General features: G+C 44.2%; 1 protein-coding gene across 7 annotated transcripts in view; it reads left to right on the forward strand.

The window, feature by feature from the left end:
* The window catches only part of LOC140428034 (rho guanine nucleotide exchange factor TIAM1-like), a 473602-nt gene that overhangs the window by 294394 nt on the left and 155966 nt on the right, over positions 1-23242 (forward strand). For all 7 annotated transcript variants that reach the window (XM_072514009.1, XM_072514007.1, XM_072514011.1 and 4 more), the window contains one exon: positions 14766-14845. In XM_072514009.1, coding sequence (XP_072370110.1) covers positions 14766-14845 — 80 coding nt within the window. The remainder of the gene's footprint in view (positions 1-14765; positions 14846-23242) is intronic.

A 23242-nucleotide genomic window follows, 5' to 3' on the forward strand; every position in this document is an offset into this window, starting at 1 on the left:
GGCCCAACCAGTCCATGCCGCCCAGTTTTTACCATTAAGCTAGTCCCAGTTGCCCGCACTTGGCCCATAACCCTCTATACCCATCTTACCCATATAACTATCTAAATGTTTTTTAAAAGACACAATTGTACCCGCCTCTACTACTACCTCTGGCAGCCCATTCCAGACACTCACTACCCTCTGAGTGAAGAAATTGCCCCTCTGGGCCCTTCTGAATCTCTCCCCTCTCACCTTAAACCTATGCCCTCTAGTTTTAGACTCCCCTACCTTTGGGAAAAGATGTTGACTATCTACCTTATCTATGCCCCTCATTATTTTATAGACCTCTATAAGATCACCCCTAAGCCTCCTACGCTCCAAGGAAAAAAGTCCCAGTCTATCCAGCCTCTCCTTATAACTCAAACCATCAAGTCCCGGCAACATCCTAGTAAATCTTTTCTGCACTCTTTCCAGTTTAATAATATCCTTCCTATAATAGGGTGACCAGAACTGCACACAGTATTCCAAGTGTGGCCGTACCAACGTCTTGTACAACTTCAACAAGACGTCCCAACTCCTGTATTCAGTGTTCTGACCAATGAAACCAAGCATGCCGAATGCCTTCTTCACCACCCTGTCCACCTGCGACTCCACCTTCAAGGAGCTATGAACCTGTACTCCTAGATCTCTTTGTTCTATAACTCTCCCCAACGCTATACCATTAACTGAGTAGGTCCTGGCCTAATTCGATCTGCCAAAATGCATCACCTCACATTTATCTAAATTAAACTCCATCTGCCATTCGTTGGCCCACTGGCCTAATTGATCAAGATCCCGTTGCAATCCTAGATAACCTTCTTCACTATCCACTGTGCCACCAATCTTGGTGTCATCTGCAAACTTACTAACCATGCCTCCTAAATTCTCATCCAAATCATTAATATAAATCACAAATAACAGTGGACCCAGCACCGATCCCTGAGGCACACCACTGGTCACAGGCCTCCAGTTTGAAAAACAACCCTCTACAACCACCCTCTGCCTTCTGTCGTCCAGCCAATTTTGAATCCAATTGACAACCTCACCCTGGATCCCGTGAGCTTTAACCTTCTGCAACAACCTACCATGCGGTACCTTGTCAAAGGCTTTGCTAAAGTCCATGTAGACAATGTCTACTGCACTGCCCTCATCTACCTTCTTGGTCACCCCCTCAAAAAACTCAATCAAATATTGAGTATGGACCTCACTGGTCCTGAAAGAACAATCTGATATTTATTGCATGACATATCTTCATTTTATAATTAATTCTCACATATTTATAAAGACATTTAAAAAAAATGTTTATGATGTTTTATTCCTACTTTAATCCCATCTGTACGTCCCATTATGTATTTTACTATCCGTAAAATTTTAAAAGTAAAGGGATTTTGTGGTGTTTACTTTCTGGTTTCCTCTCTATGAAAACATTTGAATCTTTTAATAATAATAATGACTTTATTAGTGTCACAAGTAGGCTTACATTAACACTGCAATGAAGTTACTGTGAAAATCTCCTAGTCGCCACACTCTGGCGCCTCTTCGGGTTCACAGAGGGAGAATTCAGAATGTCCAATTCACCTAACAAGCCCGTCTTTTGGGACTTGTGGGAGGAAACATGAGCACTCGGAGGAAACCCACGCAAACACTGGGAGAACGTGCAGATTTCACACAGATAATAACCCAAGCCGGGAATCGAACCTGGGTCCCTGATACTGTGAAGCAACAGTGCTAACCACTGTGCTAACAAATCTAATTGGGTGTTTACTCTGCTCGATAATGCAAATGTTGCTGGATGCCTGGACTTGCCCCAGAATCAAAAAGACATCAGAAAAGAGAAAATCCAAAGAACAACAAAGAACAAAGAAATGTACAGCACAGGAACAGGCCCTTCGGCCCTCCAAGCCCATGCCGACCATACTGCCCGACTAAACTACAATCTTCTACACTTCCTGGGTCCGTATCCTTCTATTCCCATCCTATTCATATATTTGTCAAGATGACCCTTAAATGTCCCTATCGTCCCTGCTTCCACTACCTCCTCCGGTAGCGAGTTCCAGGCACCCACTACCCTCTGCGTAAAAAACTTGCCTCGTACATCTACTCTAAACCTTGCCCCTCTCACCTTAAACTTATGCCCCCTAGTAATTGACCCCTCTACCCTGGGGAAAAGCCTCTGACTATCCACTCTGTCTATGCCCTTCATAATTTTGTATACCTCTATCAGGTCGCCCCTCAACCTCCTTCGTTCCAGTGAGAACAAACCGAGTTTATTCAATCGCTCCTCATAGCTTATGCCCTCCATACCAGGCAACATTCTGGTAAATCTCTTCTGCACCCTCTCTAAAGCCTCCACATCCTTCTGGTAGTGTGGCGACCAGAATTGAACACTATACTCCAAGTGTGGCCTAACTAAGGTTCTATACAGCTGCAACATGACTTGCCAATTCTTATACTCAATGCCCCGGCCAATGAAGGCAAGCATGCCGTATGCCTTCTTGACTACCTTCTCCACCTGTGTTGCCCCTTTCAATGACCTGTGGACCTGTACTCCTAGATCTCTTTGACTTTCAATACTCTTGAGGGTTCTACCATTCACTGTATATTCCCTAACTGCATTAGACCTTCCAAAATGCATTACCTCACATTTGTCCGGATTAAACTCCATCGGCCATCTCTCCGCCCAAGTCTCCAGACAATCTAAATCCTGCTGTATCCTCAGACAGTCCTCATCGCTATCCGCAATTCCACCAACCTTTGTGTCGTCTGCAAACTTACTAATCAGACCAGTTACATTTTCCTCCAAATCATTTATATATACTACAAACAGCAAAGGTCCCAACACTGATCCCTGTGGAACACCACTGGTCACAGCCCTCCAATTAGAAAAGCATCCCTCCATTGCTACCCTCTGCCTTCTATGGCCTAGCCAGTTCTGTATCCACCTTGCCAGTTCACCCCTGATCCCGTGTGACTTCACCTTTTGTACTAGTCTACCATGAGGGACCTTGTCAAAGGCCTTACTGAAGTCCATATAGACAACATCTACTGCCCTACCTGCATCAATCATCTTAGTGACCTCCTCGAAAAACTCTATCAAGTTAGTGAGACACGACCTCCCCTTCACAAAACCGTGCTGCCTCTCACTAATACGTCCATTTGCTTCCAAATGGGAGTAGATCCTGTCTCGAAGAATTCTCTCCAGTAATTTCCCTACCACTGAAGTAAGGCTCACCGGCCTGTAGTTCCCGGGATTATCCTTGCTACCCTGCTTAAACAGAGGAACAACATTGGCTATTCTCCAGTCCTCCGGGACATCCCCTGAAGACAGCGAGGATCCAAAGATTTTTGTCAAGGCCACAGCAATTTCCTCTCCAGCCTCCTTCAGTATTCTGGGGTAGATCCCATCAGGCCCTGGGGACTTATCTACCTTAATATTTTTTAAGACACCCAACACCTCGTCTTTTTGGATCACAATGTGACCCAGGCTATCTACACCCCCTTCTCCAGACTCAACATCTACCAATTCCTTCTCTTTGGTGAATACTGATGCAAAGTATTCATTTAGTATCTCGCCCATTTCCTCTGGCTCCGCACATAGATTCCCTTGCCTATCCTTCAGTGGGCCAACCCTTTCCCTGGCTACCCTCTTGCTTTTTATGTACGTGTAAAAAGCCTTGGGATTTTCCTTAACCCTATTTGCCAATGACTTTTCATGACCACTTCTAGCCCTCCTGACTCCTTGCTTAAGTTCCTTCCTACTTTCCTTATATGCCACACAGGCTTCGTCTGTTCCCAGCCTTTTAGCCCTGACAAATGCCTCCTTTTTCTTTTTGACGAGGCCTACAATATCACTCGTCATCCAAGGTTCCCGAAAATTGCCGTATTTATCTTTCTTCCTCACAGGAACATGCCTGTCCTGTATTCCTTTCAACTGACACTTGAAAGCCTCCCACATGTCAGATGTTGATTTGCCCTCAAACATCCGCCCCCAATCTATGTTCTTCAGTTCTCGCCTAATATTGTTATAATTAGCCTTCCCCCAATTTAGCACATTCATCCTCGGACCACTCTTATCCTTGTCCACCAGTACTTTAAAACTTACTGAATTGTGGTCACTGTTACCAAAATGCTCCCCTACTGAAACATCTACCACCTGGCCGGGCTCATTCCCCAATACCAGGTCCAGTACCGCCCCTTCCCTAGTTGGACTGTTTACATATTGTTTTAAGAAGCCCTCCTGGATGCTCCTTACAAACTCCGCCCCGTCTAAGCCCCTGGCACTAAGTGAGTCCCAGTCAATATTGGGGAAGTTGAAGTCTCCCATCACCACAACCCTGTTGTTTTTACTCTTTTCCAAAATCTGTCTACCTATCTGCTCCTCTATCTCCCGCTGGCTGTTGGGAGGCCTGTAGTATACCCCCAACATTGTGACTGCACCCTTCTTATTCCTGATCTCTACCCATATAGCCTCACTGCCCTCAGAGGTGTCCTCTCGCAGTATAGCTGTGATATTCTCCCGAACAAGTAGCGCAACTCCGCCTCCCCTTTTACATCCCCCTCTATCCCGCCTGGAACATCTAAATCCTGGAACGTTTAGCTGCCAATCCTGCCCTTCCCTCAACCAGGTCTCTGTAATGGCAACAACATCATAGTTCCAAGTAGTAATCCAAGCTCTAAGTTCATCTGCCTTACCCGTAATGCTCCTTGCATTAAAACATATGCACTTCAGGCCACCAGACCCGCTGTGTTCAGCAACTTCTCCCCGTCTGCTCTGCCTCAGAGCCACACTGTCCCTATTCCCTAGTTCTCCCTCAATGCTCTCACCTTCTGACCTATTGCTCCCGTGCCCACCCCCCTGCCATACTAGTTTAAACCCTCCCGTGTGACACTAGCAAACCTCGCGGCCAGGATATTTATGCCTCTCCGGTTTAGATGCAACCCGTCCATCTTATACAGGTCACACCTGCCCCGGAAGAGCTCCCAGTGGTCCAGATAACGGAAACCCTCCCTCCTACACCAGCTGTTTAGCCACGTGTTTGTCTGCTCTATCTTCCTATTTCTAGCCTCACTGGCACGTGGTACAGGGAGTAATCCCGAGATTACAACCCTCGAGGTCCTGTCTTTTAACTTTCTGCCTAGCTCCCTGAACTCCTGCTGCAGGACCTCATGCCCCTTCCTGCCTATGTCGCTAGTACCAATATGTACAACGACCTCTGCCTGTTTGCCCTCCCCCTTCAGGATTCCCTCTACCCGTTCGGAGACATCCTGGACCCTGGCACCAGGGAGGCAACATACCATCCTGGAGTCTCTTTCACGTCCAAAGAAGCGCCTATCTGTGCCCCTGACTATAGAGTCCCCTATTACTATTACTCTTCTGCGCTTTGACCCTCCCTTCTGAACATCAGAGCCAGCCGTGGTGCCACTGCTCTGGCTGCTGCTGTTTTCCCCTGATAGGCATCCATGTCAAAGGGATTGCTCGATTCTTTGAGGTCAGCAGCAAGCACCATTACTTTGCTACTGACCATAAGATCTAAGCCATTAAGTATTATTTCAATATCACAGTTTGTTTAATGTCACAAACTTGGTACAGTAGTTTTCATCTGACTGCTATATACATGCTTGTAGTAATGTAATTGATTATCATTATGCTCTCCCATACAGAACTGATGAGCAATCAAAGGGAAGCCAAATTCAGCCCTCTTATGGTTGATGAAGTAATGTTTATTGTATTCACACTTCTTGTACATTGTACTAAATTTTAAGGAACTTCATATCGGAATCAAATTGATTCTGAGGTCATGCTGGTTAATAGTGCGAATTATTGGACTTGGTATGAACAGGTAAAAACTACATGCTAAACTTTATACAGTCTTCATATCAGTAGTTGCTTAACATAAGCACAGAATGTTACATCCATATACTAGTTATTCGATAGCATCCCTGATGATATAGATCCTGTCTATAACAGAATTTGTATTCTCCTGTTTATTGATTACAACTCATATAAGTCAGAATTTTACTAGAAGCTACAGCTTAAACAAAGCAAAATCTCCTCTTAAGAAGCAAAATCCTCTGATGAAGAAAGCAACTTCATCACCAGGAAGTACGGTAGGCAGCACGATAGCACAAGTGATTAGCACTGTGGCTTCACAGCGCCAGGGTCCCAGATTCGATTCCCTGCTGGGTCACTGTCTGTACGGAGTCTGCACGTTCTCCCCGTGTCTGCGTGGGTTTCCTCTGGGTGCTCCGGTTTCCTCCCCCAGTCCAAAGACATGCCGGTTCGGTGGATTGGCCTTGATAAATTGCCCTTGATGACCAAAAAATGGTTAGGTGGGGTTATTGGGTTACGGGGAAAGGGCTTAAGTGGGTCGGTGCAGACTCGATGGGCCGAATGGCCTCCTCCTGCACTGTATGTTCTATGTTATGTTAAGTAGCATAAAGGAGTTATTTTATACACCACTAATACATACTTTGTGTTTAAGACGGAAAAACATTTTTCGGCCATCCCTGCATTAGAATGCAGTGTGCTGTTTTACCTGAAAATGGCACCGCTCTGCATTTCACCACAAAATACCTCTATAGAGTAATCCCTCAAGGATCAGTGAGAATGTTTGAGAATAGCAGCAGAGGTCAAGCTTGTTAGCATTGGTTTTCTTCACTTGGCTCCAGCTGCAAAATGAGATTGTGCTGGCAGAGCTCATCTATTAGCTGATTTTGGTGGCTCAAAGATCCGCATACATCTAATCCCACCAGATCCAAAATAATAATCTAAACACGCTGTTCAGCACTAACCACAGATCCCCAGCTATAGTTAAGCACTAAAAGGTGGTCAGGGAAGGTGGCGAGAATAAGCAAGGCGGTAGAGGCCATCGGGGGTCTTGGCTCTGTCGGTTGCGCAATTACAGGGCTGCAAATCCGGAGAAACTGTGGGTCTGGAGGAAGGAGTCGGAAGCTTTGTGGGTGCAGATAGAGGCGGGGTCCTGTAAGTGATTTGGGTTGTGGGTGCTGGCAACAACGCTGCTGCCGCTAGCCCCAGGAATGTATTCTGGGAATCTGGTAGTGGTAGCCATGCTGAGGATCTGTGAACAATTTCGATAGCACTTCAAGTTACGGACAGAGCCAAGGGTATTGCCGATAAGAGGGAATCATGGGCTTGAGTCGGGGAGGATGGATACGAGGTTCCGGGGATGGGAGGAGAAAGGAGTGAAAGAGATGAAGGATCTGTTTCTGGAGGGCAGATACGCAAGTCTAGAGGAGTTGGGGGTGAAGTATGGGCTGCAGCGTGAGGAAGGCTTTGGGTATATGCAGGTGCGGAATATATGCGGAATTTCGCGAGGGAGACTTTTCTGAGTTTACCGGTGGTGCCGCTCATTGTTGGAGGTGGTCCTGTTGGTGGACGGGCTGGAGATGTCTCAGTGATTTATGGTCAGATAATGGAGGAGGATAAGGAGTCTATGGAAAGGATTAAGGCTAAGTGGGAGGAAGAGTTGGGGATGGGGCTGGAGGAAGGATTATGATGCAAAGTGCTTCAAAGGGTCAATGCCTCGACCTTGTGTGTGAGGCTGGAGTTGATTCAGCTAAAAGTGGTGTATAAGGCAGACTTAATGAAGGCGAGGATGAGCTGGCTGCTTGAGGGGGTGGAGGATAGTTATGTACCTGAACTGCCGGAGTGGCAGATGGCAGCGGGGGCAGATACCTTAGCCTTTGCCTCGGGCGGGGGGGGGGGGGGGGGGGGGGGGCAGTGGCATGAGATCGGGACGTTATTTTTAAATTGTGAGAAGCTCGGCTCGTCAGAGCCCTTCAATGCAGGAAATGTTGCTAAGTGCGACCTCGACTGGGCATTCCATGCTGGCGCACAAAAACAAGACAGAATGCCGATAGGTAGCGGAATCGTTCCGGCATTACAAGCGCTGGGAAAGGACCCCGCTAATCCCGCCCAGAACGGCACTCTGTTTTATTTTGGTTACATAATGCCCTAAATATGTAACAGTGGAAGTTCAGGGGCAGGAAAGGAGGCTGAAGGAGCTACCTTTTTAAAGTGGTTGGGAAGCGTTTTAGGTATCTGGGGATTCACGTGGCCAAGGATTGGGGGCAGCTTCACAAATTAAATTTGGGCAAAGCAGTGGATCAAATGAAGAGTGATTTTTGTAGATGGGACATGCTCCCACTGACGCTGACGGGGAGGGTTCAGACGGTGAAGATGACGGTCCTTCCGTGACTGCTTTTCTTTTTTCAGTGTCTCCCGATTTTTGTCCCAAAGGCTTTTTTCAGAAGTATTAATGTGGCGATATCGAGGTTTATATGGGTGGGTAAAACCCTGAGAGTAAAGAGGGTACTCCTAGAATAGGCCCGCGGGGAAGGGGGTTTGGCTCGCCCAAACTTTATTAACTTTTACTGGGCTGCCAACATATCGATGGTCAGGAAGTGGGTAGTAGGGGAGGGGTCGGTCTGGGAGCGGATGGAGGCAACATCCTGCAAAGGTACGAGTCTGGAGGCTTTACTGATGGCGCCCCTGCCATTCCTGTAGGCTTGGTACTCCACAAGTCCTGGGTGGTGGCAGCCCTGAGGGTGTGGGGGTAATGGAGGCAGCATATGAGACTGGAGGGGACATCAGTCTGGTCACCGATCTGTGACAAACACCGGTTTGTCCCAGGGGGCCGGATGGAGGCTTTGTGGTATGGCAGTGGGTAGGGATTGAGAGGTTTGGGGATCTGCTCATCCAGGAGTCCTTCCCGACCTTGGAGACATTAGAGGAGGAGGAGTTTGACTTGCCGGGAGGGAACGGGTTTCTGTATCTTCAAGTGCGGGACTTTGTATGGAGACAGGTCCCAAGCTTTCCTCGCCTCCCCCTGAGGGGACTACAGGATAATGTGCTGTCAAAAACAGGGGTTGGAGGTGGGAAGGTTTCAGAGATATACAGGGAATTGTTAGAGTGGGAAGGGGCCCCTATCAGAGAGGTGAAAAGGAAGTGGGAAGAGGAGTTGGGAGGGGAGCTGGAAACTCAACTGTGGGAAAAAGCCCTGAAAAGGGTAAATGCATCCTTGTTCTGTGCTAGACTCAGCTTGATTCAGTCCAAGGTAGTCTACAGGGCCCACATAATGGTAGCCCGGATGAGTAGGTTCTTTGAGGAGGTGGAGGACAGATGTGGGCGGTGTGGGGGTAGCCCGGCCAACCATGTTCATATGTTTTGGGCATGTCCGAAACTGAGGGAATTCTGGCAGGGATTTGCAGATGTTATGTCAGACGTCCTGGAAGGTAGGGTAACTCCGAATCCAGAATTGGCAATATTTGGAGTGTTGGAGGATCCGGGGGCAAAGCGGGGGGGGGGGGGCGATATTCTGTCCTTCTCCTCCCTGGTGGCCCGGAGACGTACCTTGCTGAGATGGAGGGACTCGGAGCCCCCGAAATCAGGAGTGTGGGTCAGCGATATGGTAGAGTTTCTCAGTCTGGAGAAAATCAAGTTTGCTTTAAGAGGATCATTACAGCGATTCGCCCGGAATTGGCAGCCATTCATCGATTTATTTAACAAAAACTGAAAGCCAGCAGTAAGGGGGGAAAGGGAAGAAGGCGGGGTGGGGGGGGGGAAGGAAAATAGGAGGCATGGTAATGTTAATTAAGGACAGGGAATTTAGTATACGGGTAATTGGGGATAGGGCAGGAAAAGTGGTTTATTGTGGGTTGTTATTTTAGGGGGCATTTTGTGCAACGACCCGCGCGGTTTTAGAAATGTCAATATTTTAAATTGTGAAAATTACAAATGCTTCAATAAAATATATATTTTTTTAAAAACAGTGGAAGTTCTTATCAGTTCAGTTATTTCATATTGATCTTGTTCCGGGGTGTTCTCTGTGGTGTTTCCTCTGACGAAGCGTAGAATCATTGACAGCAACATCTCAATTTCCATTTCAACTGCACTTGTGTGAACTCCAAAAGTTCCTGTCACTTTCAGAAGACCAATGACTTTAAGTCAACAACTCCATCGTCATGACAACTGCAAAATCCGGACCATCGTAAATCTGAAACAAAAGCATAAAATGCCAATTAGTAAATTTTGGGCAGTATCGACTGGTTAATACTTTGTGTACAACCCTTCATCAGGACTGGAAAAAATATAAATGCTTTGAATTTAAAATGGGAAGAGAATAAAAGACGCTTTCATGGGAATGTCCCTTTAAGAAATGTGTGCCTTATCAAATGGCTTCGGTGATGTCATTGTGTGAGTGGAACTGGGCTGTGGCTCTGACTTTAGCTTTGAGCTGGGGGCTGGCTGTGGCTCTGAATTTTACTTTCAGTTTTACACTGTTGGAAGCTGGATTCAGACAAAAGAAGGCTTCTCGTCTCTTTCTCTGTCTCGGTATGTTAAAAGGTGTCCAGATCACTTGATAATTTAAAAGTGATACCTGTTTTCTGTAAAGAATTCATATATACAATTTTATTAAAAGGGTTTTTCTGGTCTTGGATGTTGTTATCAAATTGAGGCAGTTGAAAGGGAAGTTATTGAGGGTTTTATAGAGCGAGAACTGTAGCTGTGTGGGGGATGTATGTTTGTAGTTGATAAAAATGCTTGTGTATGTTTATGAAATGTCAACTGAATTTGTAGAATAAACTTTGATTTGTTTCAAAGTGCTGAAGGCCTTGTTGAATAACACCTGAAAGGTAGGCCCTTATGCTCCTCATAACCAAAATATATAAATGGTTGTGGGTCAGGTGAACTCCCATGATACACTTTGATGTTCTCTAAACCCTGACCCGTAACAGAGGGATAAACAAGCACACACATATAAGAAACAAAAATGTGAGTAAAATTTTCTGTCACTGGAAAAATAGTAAAAGTACATAGTTTGCCTGAAGCGGAATAATGAAACCTAGATCACAGCTTTTTAACCAAACTTGACACTTCCTCAAGGACGAAGGGTTTATGAAATAGAATTATTATTCTAAATAATGCTGATGTTTCCATGAGATGGAACTTTTGGATAATAAGAACTTAGGGTAATAGTTAATTAACAACGGTAGATTTTGCCTTACATTTTAAAGGGCTATCTGTTGAAATTTCATGAATTGTGAATTCATTTTATTTCATAAAAAATACAGTTGAAGGCTGTGAACCACAGTCTGGCTACTTTTCCAGTTCTAAATGAGTGGAATTTCCTTCACTTAAATAGTGGGAAGACTGCCAGTGACTTAAGTCCCTGACTTAAACTTCCCTAGCTACTGACTCCTTTCCTCTTCTTGGCAACAGTCTGAAACTAAGCAGACAGTTTACAATCTTGGCGTCATCTTTGATCGCTCGATGAGTTTCTGACCTCACATCGATGCCATCGCTGAGACCGTCAATTTCCACCCATGCTTTGTCCCAAACCAAACAATGTTCACCTATCGTCTCTGTGCTCACCTCTGGCTCTTGGTCAAACAGTGTTTTTATATGAAAATTCTTATCCTTGTTTTTAAATTCCTCCACAACCTTGCCCCTCTCTAACTCTGCCATTTCTTCTCATCCCACAACCTTCTAAGATATCAGTATTCATTTTGTTCCTGCCTGTTGAGGATTCCTGATTTTGATCACTCCGTTCTTATTCATCTACCTTGTCCTTTAGCTCTGGAATTCCCCCCCCCCCCCATAACCTCTGACCAACATTTGACCATCTGCCCTTGTATCATATGTAGTCTGGTGTCCAATTTTTAAAATTATGTTCCTGTGAAGTGCATTGGGATGTTTTATTGCATTAAAGGCAATATGCATATATAGTGGGCAGCACGGTAGCGTACGGATTAGCACAATTGCTTCACAGCTCCAAGGTCCCAGGTTCGATTCCTGGCTTGGGTCACTGTCTGTGCGGAGTCTGCACGTTCTCCCCGTGTGTGCGTGGGTTTCCTCCGGGTGCTCCGGTTTCCTCCCACAGTCCAAAGATGTGCAGGTTAGGTGGATTGGCCATGCTAAATTGCCCTTAGTGTCCAAAATTGCCCTTAGTATTGGGTGGGGTTACTGGGTTATGGGGATAGGGTGGGAGGTGTGCAGTTGGGTAGGGTGTTCTTTCCAAGAGCCGGTGCAGACTCGATGGGCCAAATGGCCTCCTTCTACACTGTAAATTCTATGAATTTATAAATTGTTCATGAAGCCCCACCTTCTCAACCTTGTCCCTCACCTGAGGTGTGGTGATCCTCAGATTAAATCAGCACCAGTCAGCTCTCTCCCTCAAAAAGGAAAGCAGCCTATGGTCATCTGGGACTATGGCGACTTTACCTTTAAATATAAATTGTTGTTGTAGATGTATTTTAATCACACAAGATGTTTTCAAATGGATGAATTGAATATTGTTTTGGCAATTTTTTACCTCGCAATAATCCGAGTCCGACTTGCACAAAGCATGCCCAATATAGCGAATTTCACAGCATACAATCTGTACAAAAAACATTGACAAGTAGAGGAGAAAGAATGTGACCCTCATCCTAAAGCATTTGAGAGTGTCAATGTACCATTCGTACAATAAAGGTTTCCGTAGAGTTTTAGAAAATTATAGTCAGAGCATTTTGTATTTCTTCCTTAGCTTCCTTCTATAAGAAACCTTTTCATTGCTCTTTATTTTTTGCTAATTTTTGTTTTAATTTTTTATCACCTTTTGTAGATTTCCATCTTCCTTTCTAAATGCTTTTTAAAAATTGCCTATGGTTCTGTTCACTAACATTTCCTTTCATTTCATCTGAGCAATTTTCCTTTTAATTTCACTATATTGTCAGGGAGATGATGGTGGCCATAATACCATTGAATTCGTAATTCAGAGGCCCACGCTAATGCTCTATCTGGGGGCATAGGTTCAACTCCTGCAATGGAACCTGGTGGAATTTTAATGTTGTTAATAAATATGGAATATGAAAGGGAAGATAATTGGTTATCCTTACCTGGCCTACATGGGACTCCAGACCCACAGCAATGTGGCTGACTCATAACTGCCCTCCGAAATGGCCCAAAAAGTCACTCAGTTCAAGGGCAATTAAGAATAGGGAGCAAATTTTTGTCTTGCCAGCGATGCCCACACTCCGTGTAAGAATAAAGAAAAAAATAATAAAACTTGATTTTGGAATGATTCTTGACTTTTTACAGTTCAAAATTGATGAGTTAGACATTGTTTTGTGAGCTCGGGTTGGTGGTGGTACTCAAAATAACCTTTCCTCCTTGCTGTCTAAAAAGACTGCACTTGGGAATCCCTGGGCGAGGGTCAGAGGAACGATGGCAGAGACCCACAATATTTCCAATTACTGGCGCCTGTTCGGGTAAGCTGGTACGGGAATTGAACCTGCGCTGCTGCCTTGTCCTGCATTACAAACCACCTGTCTAGCCCACTGAGCTAAACCACTCCTTGTAGTGGGTGCTGGTTATTTATTATGTTGTACAATTTTGCTTCAGTCTTATTTGTTTTGTTTGTTTATATAAATGCCTCAATAAAATATTTTTAAAAAGTATATATATTTCCCATTGTGTCCCACAGCATTTGCTGAGAACTCCACATGACACAACAGGATCTGTATCTTCAACAGATGCAGGGCGAGGATTACTTGAATGAGATTAAGGGCCTGCTCTCACGATTGCACCTCCTCTTCTCAATTGTGACCCACATGAAACCGGTTACTTTGGTTTTGCCTTGGAGCCACACTGACCCGAGGCTCTGCAGGACCCTGAGGACAGGTCAAAGAACATTAAAACAATTGGAAATTTTATTTGAAGCACCCACTCTAAAGGGTGTGTTCTGGCTACTGATCTCCCAACAGTGGCTTTAAGGTTCCAATCTCAGAGATTTGAAGCACAGTTGCAGATGCAGTTAAATTTACTGCCTGCTTTTTGGTGTAAAGCTCAGCAGGGGAGCAGATCAGGGAGATCTCCCATGCCAAAAAATGTATGTAGCTGTGACTTCTTGGATGCAGCATTCTTGCAGTGCAGGAGAAGAAAACTTACCCTATATTTTCCTAAACTTACCTCAACTGCTGCAGTGGTTGCACTATTGAATTGCCATTTGTCTTCTCTTCACACCCCGTACCAATTGGAAAATAGTTTTGTGCTGGTGACAAACATATGAAGTTGTTTGTGAAGTAGTGCACGGCAGAAAAAATACTGGAGACCAAAACAAATGGAAAATATTGTCAGTGAATCAGTGCTCAAAATAGCATTTCTAACATAACCTGCAATCCACCCCATGTTTCTTGTGGGGGCTGTAATGGTTATCGCTTTTTAAGAAGTAATTAAAGGGAACTGGATGCTGTGATCTCTACCAGCTGTTATCACTCTCTTCAAATAATTACAGGGAACTTGAAAAAGTGATCTCTACCAGCTGTTGTTGATGTCCTTTTATACTCCCTCAATTGTTAAAAGTGAACAAAATAGCAGATATAAAGTTTACAGCTTTAATGGATTTTGTAGCAGTAATCCTGTTACCCGAAACCTGACCTATTATTAGTTGACAAAAGCTTTATGTCTATGCTTTGAGCTGATCTGTGAACATAGCACAATGTTGGTAGCACAAGAGTAATTACAACATGCAATATTCATTATTACCTGAAAATGTTTTCTGCCCATTCAAAACCGCTGAAGTTTTCTATTGACATCCAAAGATTAACAAAAAAAAATAATCAGGTATTTACATGCAATTTTAAAATGATGCAAGCCCTTATTTACTTTGTCCAACTTTAATCATTAAGTTTCTTTGATTTGTTGCTTTTATTATATAATCACTTTTCTTTAAACCTCTGAACAGGAATGTTAAACAACTCTACTGAGCCTACCTATGATAATGAGAGACTTGCTGTGTCACTTGAGCCTGGTGAAAGATGCAAGGTAAGTCTGCTGCATACTGTTGTATTATCACAGTTGTGACTGTGCATATACCTGACCTTCCATCGGCCTATTCAGTATATTTTGAGTTGAGAAGCATAGCTTTATTAGAATGTTAATCTATTTGATGATTGACATTGGCATAGCTCCTGGGGTAAATTTTCACTCCCATATTCAGTAGCTGTTGCAAAAGCTTTTGCTCATTAGCTGTAGTCTTGGGAATACAGTATTAGGACAAGTAGAGAGATGTGTGTTTTCAGGATACTAATTTTTTCTGATTCTGTGTTCCAAAAGTATAAGCAAAGCAGCACTACTGTGTGTTACCTCGGGTTAAGCAGCACTAGAATCGTTCTGAATACTTGAAGCAGTATTTTGAGTGAAGCTTACTGTAATTCACTTCTTTACTATTCAGTTACAGAACCTTCAAATGTATTCTTCGAGTATGTAGCATATATTGCATTTAAATGCAAAACGTACTTTCGGAAATAAATGTTTTTTCTATTGCATAGGATAATAATGTCAAGTTGCATGATTACATATTGTAAATTTATTTTCATTTTAGTGAGGTAAATATTCAAACTGTTATTATGTTCTGTTAATATTTATACTTGTGTATTAAATCAACTTTTTCAGATTGATCACTTGGGTGGCTAACTTGTCTAATTTTTCTCCCATGTCAATAACGAGAGAAACAAAATTCAAAAACAAATTTCATCACAAATTGTTAGAGTGCGCAGTTCAGCGACCTCATTGCACCCGGCACGGATCTGCGTGAGAATCGCAAGTTGGGCTCCATGCCGGGCCAATCGCGAGTCATCCAACCCGCTCCACCTGCCGCGATCTTCATATTTAAATGAGCCATTAGCAGCCGGTAGTCACTGGCCACGCCTGCGAGACCTCACCAGGGCGCTGTTTCATACTGGTATACACAAATGTGGACCAGATGTAATGGTATCATGGGAGCAGGGGGAGGAGAGTGTCTCACAGGGCATTAGAGACCCCAGCGCAGGTGCCTTGACAAAGTTGGGAGTGAGGGGGGGGTGGAGATTGGAGCTGCAGTCGCCGAGAAACACCCCGTCAAACGCACCCCCAAATGTTGACTTTTCCTCCACTGAATCACGCCCATAGTTTTAAAAGGCTTCAAAAATGTTGACTAGCTTAATTACCTTACACATATAAGACTTCCGGTTGCGGCGATGACCAGCTAAGCCGCACGTTTCGGCAGCTCCAGCTTAAATGGACCTTCGGGCTCTTTCAAGAGTCCCAACGGGAAATTCTTTTTTGACGAAACCCAGTGTGGGGTGAGGCAAAGGGATTCCCCCCCCAGTGAGAAAGAAAAATATCGGCGTGGAAAAGGCTGGAGATGCCGTCCTGTAAAGGGACGAGCTTAAAAACGCTGGTGACGGCGCCACTACCACTCCCCCCGAAAAAGTTTACCACAAACCCAGTGGTGGCGGCCACATTAAGTATCTGGGGGCAATGGAGGCGACAGAGAGGTGTGCTGGGAGCCTCGGTGTGGTCCCCGATCAGGAACAACCATAGGTTTGCCCCAGGGAGGTTGGACGGAGGGTTCCAGAGCTGTCACCGGGCAGGAATTAGGAGCGTGGGAGACTTATTTATAGATGGGACGTTTGCGAGCTTGGGAGTGCTAGAGGAAAAGTATGAGCTGCCCCCGTGGAATATCTTTAGGTATATGCAGGTGAGGGCGTTCACGAGACAACAGGTGAGGGAATTTCCGCTGCTCCCGAAACAAGGGATCCAGGATAGAGTGCTTTCGGGGGTGTGGGTCGGGGAGGGCAAAGTGTCCGAAATATACCGGGAGATGAGAGAAAAGGGGGAGGAGCTGGTAGAAGAACTGAAGGGAAAATGGGAAGAAGAGCTCGGAGAGGAGTTTGAGGAGGGTTTGTGGGCTGATGCCCTAAGTAGGGTAAATTCCTCTTCCTCGTGTGCCAGGCTTAGCCTGGTCCAATTTAAGGTGCTACATAGAGCACACATAACGGGAGCGAGGTTGAGCAGGTTCTTCGGAGTGGAGGACAAGTGCGGGAGGTGCGGGGGAAGCCCGGCGAACCACACACATGTTTTGGTCGTGTCTGGCACTGGAGTGGTATTGGAGGGGAGTTGCGGGAGTGATCTCGAAGGTGGTGAAGGTCCAGGTCAAGCCAAGCTGGGGGTTAGCTATATTTGGGGTAGCGGATGAGCCGGGAGTGCAGGAGGCGAAAGAGGCCGATATTGTGGCCTTTGCATCCCTAGTAGCCCGGCGTAGGATTTTACTCATGTAGAAGGAAGCAAAACCCCCTGGCGTGGAGGCCTGGGTAAACGATATGGCAGGGTTCATAAAACTGGAGCGGATGAAGTTTGCGCTGAGAGGATCGGCTCAGGGGTTCACCAGGCGGTGGCAACCGTTCCTCGACTATCTAGCGGAACGTTAGGGGGAAAATAGATAGCCAGCAGCAGCAGCCCAGAGGGTGGGGGGGAGGGAAGGGGGGGGTAAATTGTTTGTGTTCTGGAGGGGGTGCGGGGGGCACTATTTCGTGTTATTTTGTTAGTTCACTATTTTATTTAAACAATGTTTTCTATCAGTTATCATGTTACCGTTTTTGTTGATTTGTAAGGGGGAAAAATTGTGTTTGAAAACTTTAATAAAATATATTTTATTTAAAAAAAACTTACACATATAACTTTGAGGAAAACTCCCAAAACAATGCTGCATAATTATCTGTTTCTGTGTTTATTGATGCAATTATTAATTGCTCTACAGTACTGCAGTTAGTATTTAGTTTGAAAAACCTGTGCTTAAATGAGTTCTTCATTCTTGGTCGCAATTGCTATTTATTGTACAGTGTGGTGTCCTCAAAAACGGTTTCCCTGTTAATTCACATGTACGTCATATCAGCCCTGAATATAAAGAGTATAAGGTCGATTTTGTAAGTTTTTATCGTTTTGACCTTGTATGGTAACGTTTGTTTTTGTTTGTTCAAAACCGGTGGAATATTGTGGTTTTAATCTGTTAAGCCAGTGTCTTGACTCTTAAATTTTGTCTACTTTAAACAAAATGTTATTGGTCCCTCACGAGAATGATCAAAAACCTAGGGGTATGGTCTTTGATCTGTTATGGGCCAGGGTTTGGAAAACTCCAAAATATATTATGGAGTTCACCTGACCCACAGCTGTTTATAGATTTTAGTTACGAGGAGCACAAGGGCCTACTTTCCTGGTTGTATTCAACAGACGGCCTTAAGCACTTTTAAACAAAACAAAGTTTATTCTACAAATTCAGTTCTACAAATTCAGTTAACATTTTATAAATACGCACAGTAAGCATTTTTTATCAACTACAAACATAAATTCCCCACACAGCTACAGTTCTCTCTCTCTCTCTCTGTACTTAATAATTTCTCTTTCTGCTGCTTCAACTTGATAACAACATCCAATAAAACCAGGAAAACCCTTTTAACAAAACAGTAGGTTTGAATTTTTTTTACAGAAAACAGTTATCACTTTTAAATTATCAAGTGATCTGGTCACCATTTAACATAGAGAGAGAGAGAGGAAAAGCCTTTTTCTGAATCCAGCTTCCAACAGTGTAAACCGAAAGTAAAACACTGGGCCACGGCCCAGCTGCCAACTCAAAACGAAAGTAAAAGCCAGAGCCACAGCCCAGCTCCACCCACACAATGACATCACTGAAGCCATGTGATGATACAAACATTTAGAGGGACACTCAGATGACAGATCGTAGCAATCTCTTAATTAGGAAACCAAGTAACCCTTTTTCGGAATACTCCTGACCCACTTTGGCCTTAAAGGAACATTGCGCAAAAGAAAATTCAGGCTTTACCCAGCAGATGGGTCATCACACCACACTACAAAAATACTTTATCGACTGTAAAGCACTTTGGGATGCCTTGTAGTGTAAAATGTACTATATAACTTGTTAATACTCAAGCCTTAGAATGCCCTGTTTAATTTTAGGAAATAAAATGTCAGTGAAGTGAAAAGAAACAAGTATTCAGTTTAACCTGAGCCGTGTAGCCTCGAGGTGCATTCAGTTAAAATTAAATTTAAATAAGTTGCTAACATTTGTATTAAACCTTTAGCAGGAATTAGTTTGACTTAATATCAGGGACATTCAAAACCTCTGATGTTCGGTATCTGAGGTCCTGGATGCTATGTGATTTCAGATGACTATTTGTCTCTGATTGTCTTTGTGCTCTGTTTCTTGAGCTTGAGCAGCAGCTGGAAATACTCCATCACAAACGAGGGGCTGGAAGAGTTCCTAGGATGTACATTCCAGTAAATAGTCACCCCCCATATAGAGCACTTAGCGAGGAAGAGAAGTAGACAACTATTCACTGGGAGAAGGAAGAGCACCAAGAAGAGGAATAGTGCACTAATCTGAGTCCATTGAAACAAGCACCATGTATCTGTGACATTTGCATCAGGATCTCAAGAAGGATAATCACAGGTAATGCTGTGGTACTGTAGAATTTGTGATTGTCCAAGAAAGTGAAGGAGTGGCCATGTGCAGCAACATGGAAAAAATAGAGGATTCCACACTTAGAAGAGTAGACAAGTATTTTTGTCTTTGCAACTATAAGTGTAGAATGGCACATTGTGTCCCAGCTGCCAGGAATAATAGAGCACAAAATATACTGGATAAGGAAGGAGAGTAACCAGAACTCATGGTTCATTTTAGAATTAATTACCTAGAAAGATGTAGTACAAAAAGACAAGGAACAGAAAATTTGGGATTGTTGTGGCTAAGTGTGGATCGGCCTCTCGTTGTTCCATTATTCGTTATCCAACTGTAGCAGGAGCATATCCAGCAGTGACCTCTCAAACTGCACCCACATTTTTACCTCTGGAGTCCCCAAGAACCTAGCATTCGTCTTCCTCATCTTCATGCTCTGAGCTACTATCAGCCACAAACACAGGTTAGTTTCTACATATCTGCTGTCAATTCCTAGATCTAATTCACCACATCCTCTCTTGACCTCACAATGAGAAATTAATAAATTCTTTACCCGTCAGTCTGGCCTCAATAAAACTCGAGATGGATTTGTAGGCATAGCATTAGTTATTTTTATTCGACTTGCAAATCTGACTCGTTTCTCAGAACCAAGAGCACAAGCTGCCTCTTAGGTCTACAGAATCGAGTGATTCTCAAGAACAAAGAAATCTCTACCAACACATTCAAATGGCATCAAGTTTCACATACACGATTCCCATAGGTCATCCTATACCCCTCCTGACCTGGCCATACATCCTAATTGGCTCACTTCTCATCCCTTCCCCTGGCCTCTTATTACCCAGCATCCTTTTCTCCTCATACTCTAAGCACCCCATCCCCCCCTCCTTTGTCATGCTCTCTGAAATACTTTGTCTGTGAACTAACATGAATTAGACCGGCCTATATCTACATTACAGTAACTAATATCTTTAAAGTAACTATTTTATATCATATTCGTCAACAGCTGCTTCTTGTGTTGTCAGACTGGCTATCCAGTATCTAGTGTTGGATGTGCAACACTTTTCTGCATTGGGAAGATTGAAGCCATTGCCTTCTCCCACCACAAATCTATGCTATTGCCATGGATTCCATTCCCCTACCCATGACTCCATGTCACGCTTACAGCTCTATGCTTAATCCATCAGGAAGACCACCCACTTCCACCTCTGTAACATCGCTTCCCTCATCCTCGACCGTAGCCCTTTCTCCATTGAAATCCTCATTCATGCCTTTGTCACCCTAAGACTCTAATGTTCTCCTATCTCATTCTTCACACTCTGCTGATATCAGATATTTAAAATAAAAAATCTCTGCTGTCTTGTCCATATCCTATTCTGCACCCAGTCCAGCTCTCTCATTACCTCTGTCCGTGCTGATGTTTATGGGTTCTTCATTCCCCATTCCTTAGATTCTAGAATGGTCCAAGCGGATTTGAAGTTAACAAATGTAATGCTGCTATCCAGGAAAGGAGGTAGAGAGTAAACTGAACTACAGATGTTTTAGCCTGACATGAGTCTTTGGGAAACTGCTCAATCTATTATGAAGGAAGTCTTAATAATCAATTTGGAAAATCGTAACATGATTAGGGAAAGTCAACCTGGTTGTATAAAAGGGAAATCGGTTTTGACAAATTTATCAGTGTTTTTGAAGAACTAATGCATGTAGCCTACATTGATATCTAAAAGGCATTCGATAAGGTCCCAGAAAAAGTTTACACGGGGTATATTCTCCGGCAGTGTCCGCCTGGAGACCGGAGAATCCTGCCCGAGGCCAATGGACTTCTCCATTGTCCTCGTCTCGCCTGTGGCGTTCTTGAGGCGGGAGGTGCGGAAGAATCCAGCCCATGGGCTCATGGAGGTTCAGGTAATATATTCACATGGATAGAGGATTGCTTAAAGGATAGGAAACAAAGAATAGGATAAATGTGGCATTTTCACGTTGACAGGACTGCTGGAGTACCACAAGCACCTGTGCTGGGGCCTCAGCTATTTACGATCTATATTAATGACTGAGATGAGGAGACAGAGAGTAATGTATCTAAGTTAGCTGATGAGCTTGTAAGTTGTGAGGAGGACAAAAGAGACTGCAAAGGGATATAAATAGGTCAAGTGAGTGGGCAACAAGGTGGCAAATGGAGTAGAATGTGGGGAAGTATAAGGTTGATCAATTGGCTGTAAGAATGGGAAAGCAGAATATTTTTTAAAAGGTGTGAAACTTGTAAATGCCAGTGTTCAAAAGGACTTGCTTGTACTCATACAAGGAACACAGAAATGCATACAGGTCGAGCAAGTAAGTAGTACGGCAAGTGGCATGTTGCAAGGGAATTAAAGAGTTCAAGAATAAAGACATTTTGCTACAATTGTCAGACCACACCTGGAGTACTGTGTGCTGTTTTGGTCTCCATATCTAAGGAAGGATATATTTGCATTGGTTGCATAGAGCGAATGTCCATTAGATTGATTCCCGGGATTAAAGGGTTGTCTAATGATAAGAAGCTGAGCAAATTAGGGCTACATTCTCCAGAGTTTGGAAGAATGAGAGGTGATCCCATTGAAACTGGCACGATTCTGAAGGGGCTTGACAGAGTTGATACTGAGGAGGTTACTCCTAGCTGGAGAATCTTGAACACAGGGGATCAACCTCAGGATAAAAGGATTAAGACTGAGATGAGGAGACATTTCTGCACTCAAGGGATTGTGAATTTTGGAAATGCTCTACCCTAGAGGGTTGTGGATGCTCTATGATTGAATATGTTTAAGGCTGAGACAGACAGATTTGTAGGGAGCAGACCGGAAAGTGGAGTTGAAGCCGAAGATCAGCTATGGTCATATTGAATGACGGACCAGGCTCGACAGGCCAGATGATCTACACCTCTTTCCTACGTTTCTCAAATTTAAAATTCCCACGCTTGAGTTAAGATCCCTCCACAGCATTGTCCATTTAGTTTCTCTAAGCCTATCCAGCCGTACAACAATTGCACCTTTATCTGAACTCCATGTTTCTCTGATTCTGACTACTTGTGCATCCTCCCTCCGTTTTAATCATTGGTTATACGTTCGATCATCTAGGCCTAACAGCCTGGAATTTTCTCCCTAAACTCTTGGTTCTTCATCCCTCTCTCCTTTGAAGGCCCTCCTTAAAAAAACACTTTGCTCAAGATTTCATTCACTTTAGGACCTGTGTCCTAGGCCCAATCATCTTCAGCTGCTTTCACAATGACCTTTCGTAGAACCATGGAATTCCTACAGTGAATTCACCCCATTGAGTCTGCACCGAGTTTCTGAAAGAGCACTCTACCTAGGCCCACTCACCCACCCGGTAACCCCATCAAACCTGCACATCTTTGAAACTGGAGCACCTGAAGGAAACCCACACAGACACTGGGAGGAAGTGCAAACTTCACAGAGACTGTCACCCAAGGTCCCTAGCGGTTTGAGGTAGCAGTGCTAACCACTGCCATCGTGATGCCTACTCCACCATAAGGTCAGAAGTGTGGATTTGTGACTCCTCAGATACAGATACAGTCCATGTCCATTTACTTTATTTAAAAAAAAAAAAAAAAAAATGTATTTTATTCCGAACATGTATCAAAACAGGTTACAGCGAATAAACACCACGAGTAACATACTTCCCAACAATCAACTATACAGTCTGTGCCGATTTTTCCTCTTTTTCACCCCCCCTCCCCTGTGATGAACAGCCCTTCAAACACGGTCACAAAAATCCCCCACCTTTCCTCAAACCCCCCTGCAGAGCCCCTTAACTCATACTTAACTTCTCTAATCACAGGAAGTCGTACAGGTCACCCAACCAAGCTGCTACCCCCGGTGGCGATGTCGACCGCCACTCCAGCAAAATTCGCCGCCGTGCAATCAGAGAGGTGAAGGCCA

This window comes from Scyliorhinus torazame, chromosome 8 (assembly GCF_047496885.1).
Source record: "Scyliorhinus torazame isolate Kashiwa2021f chromosome 8, sScyTor2.1, whole genome shotgun sequence".
NCBI classification, from domain to species: Eukaryota; Metazoa; Chordata; class Chondrichthyes; order Carcharhiniformes; family Scyliorhinidae; genus Scyliorhinus; species Scyliorhinus torazame.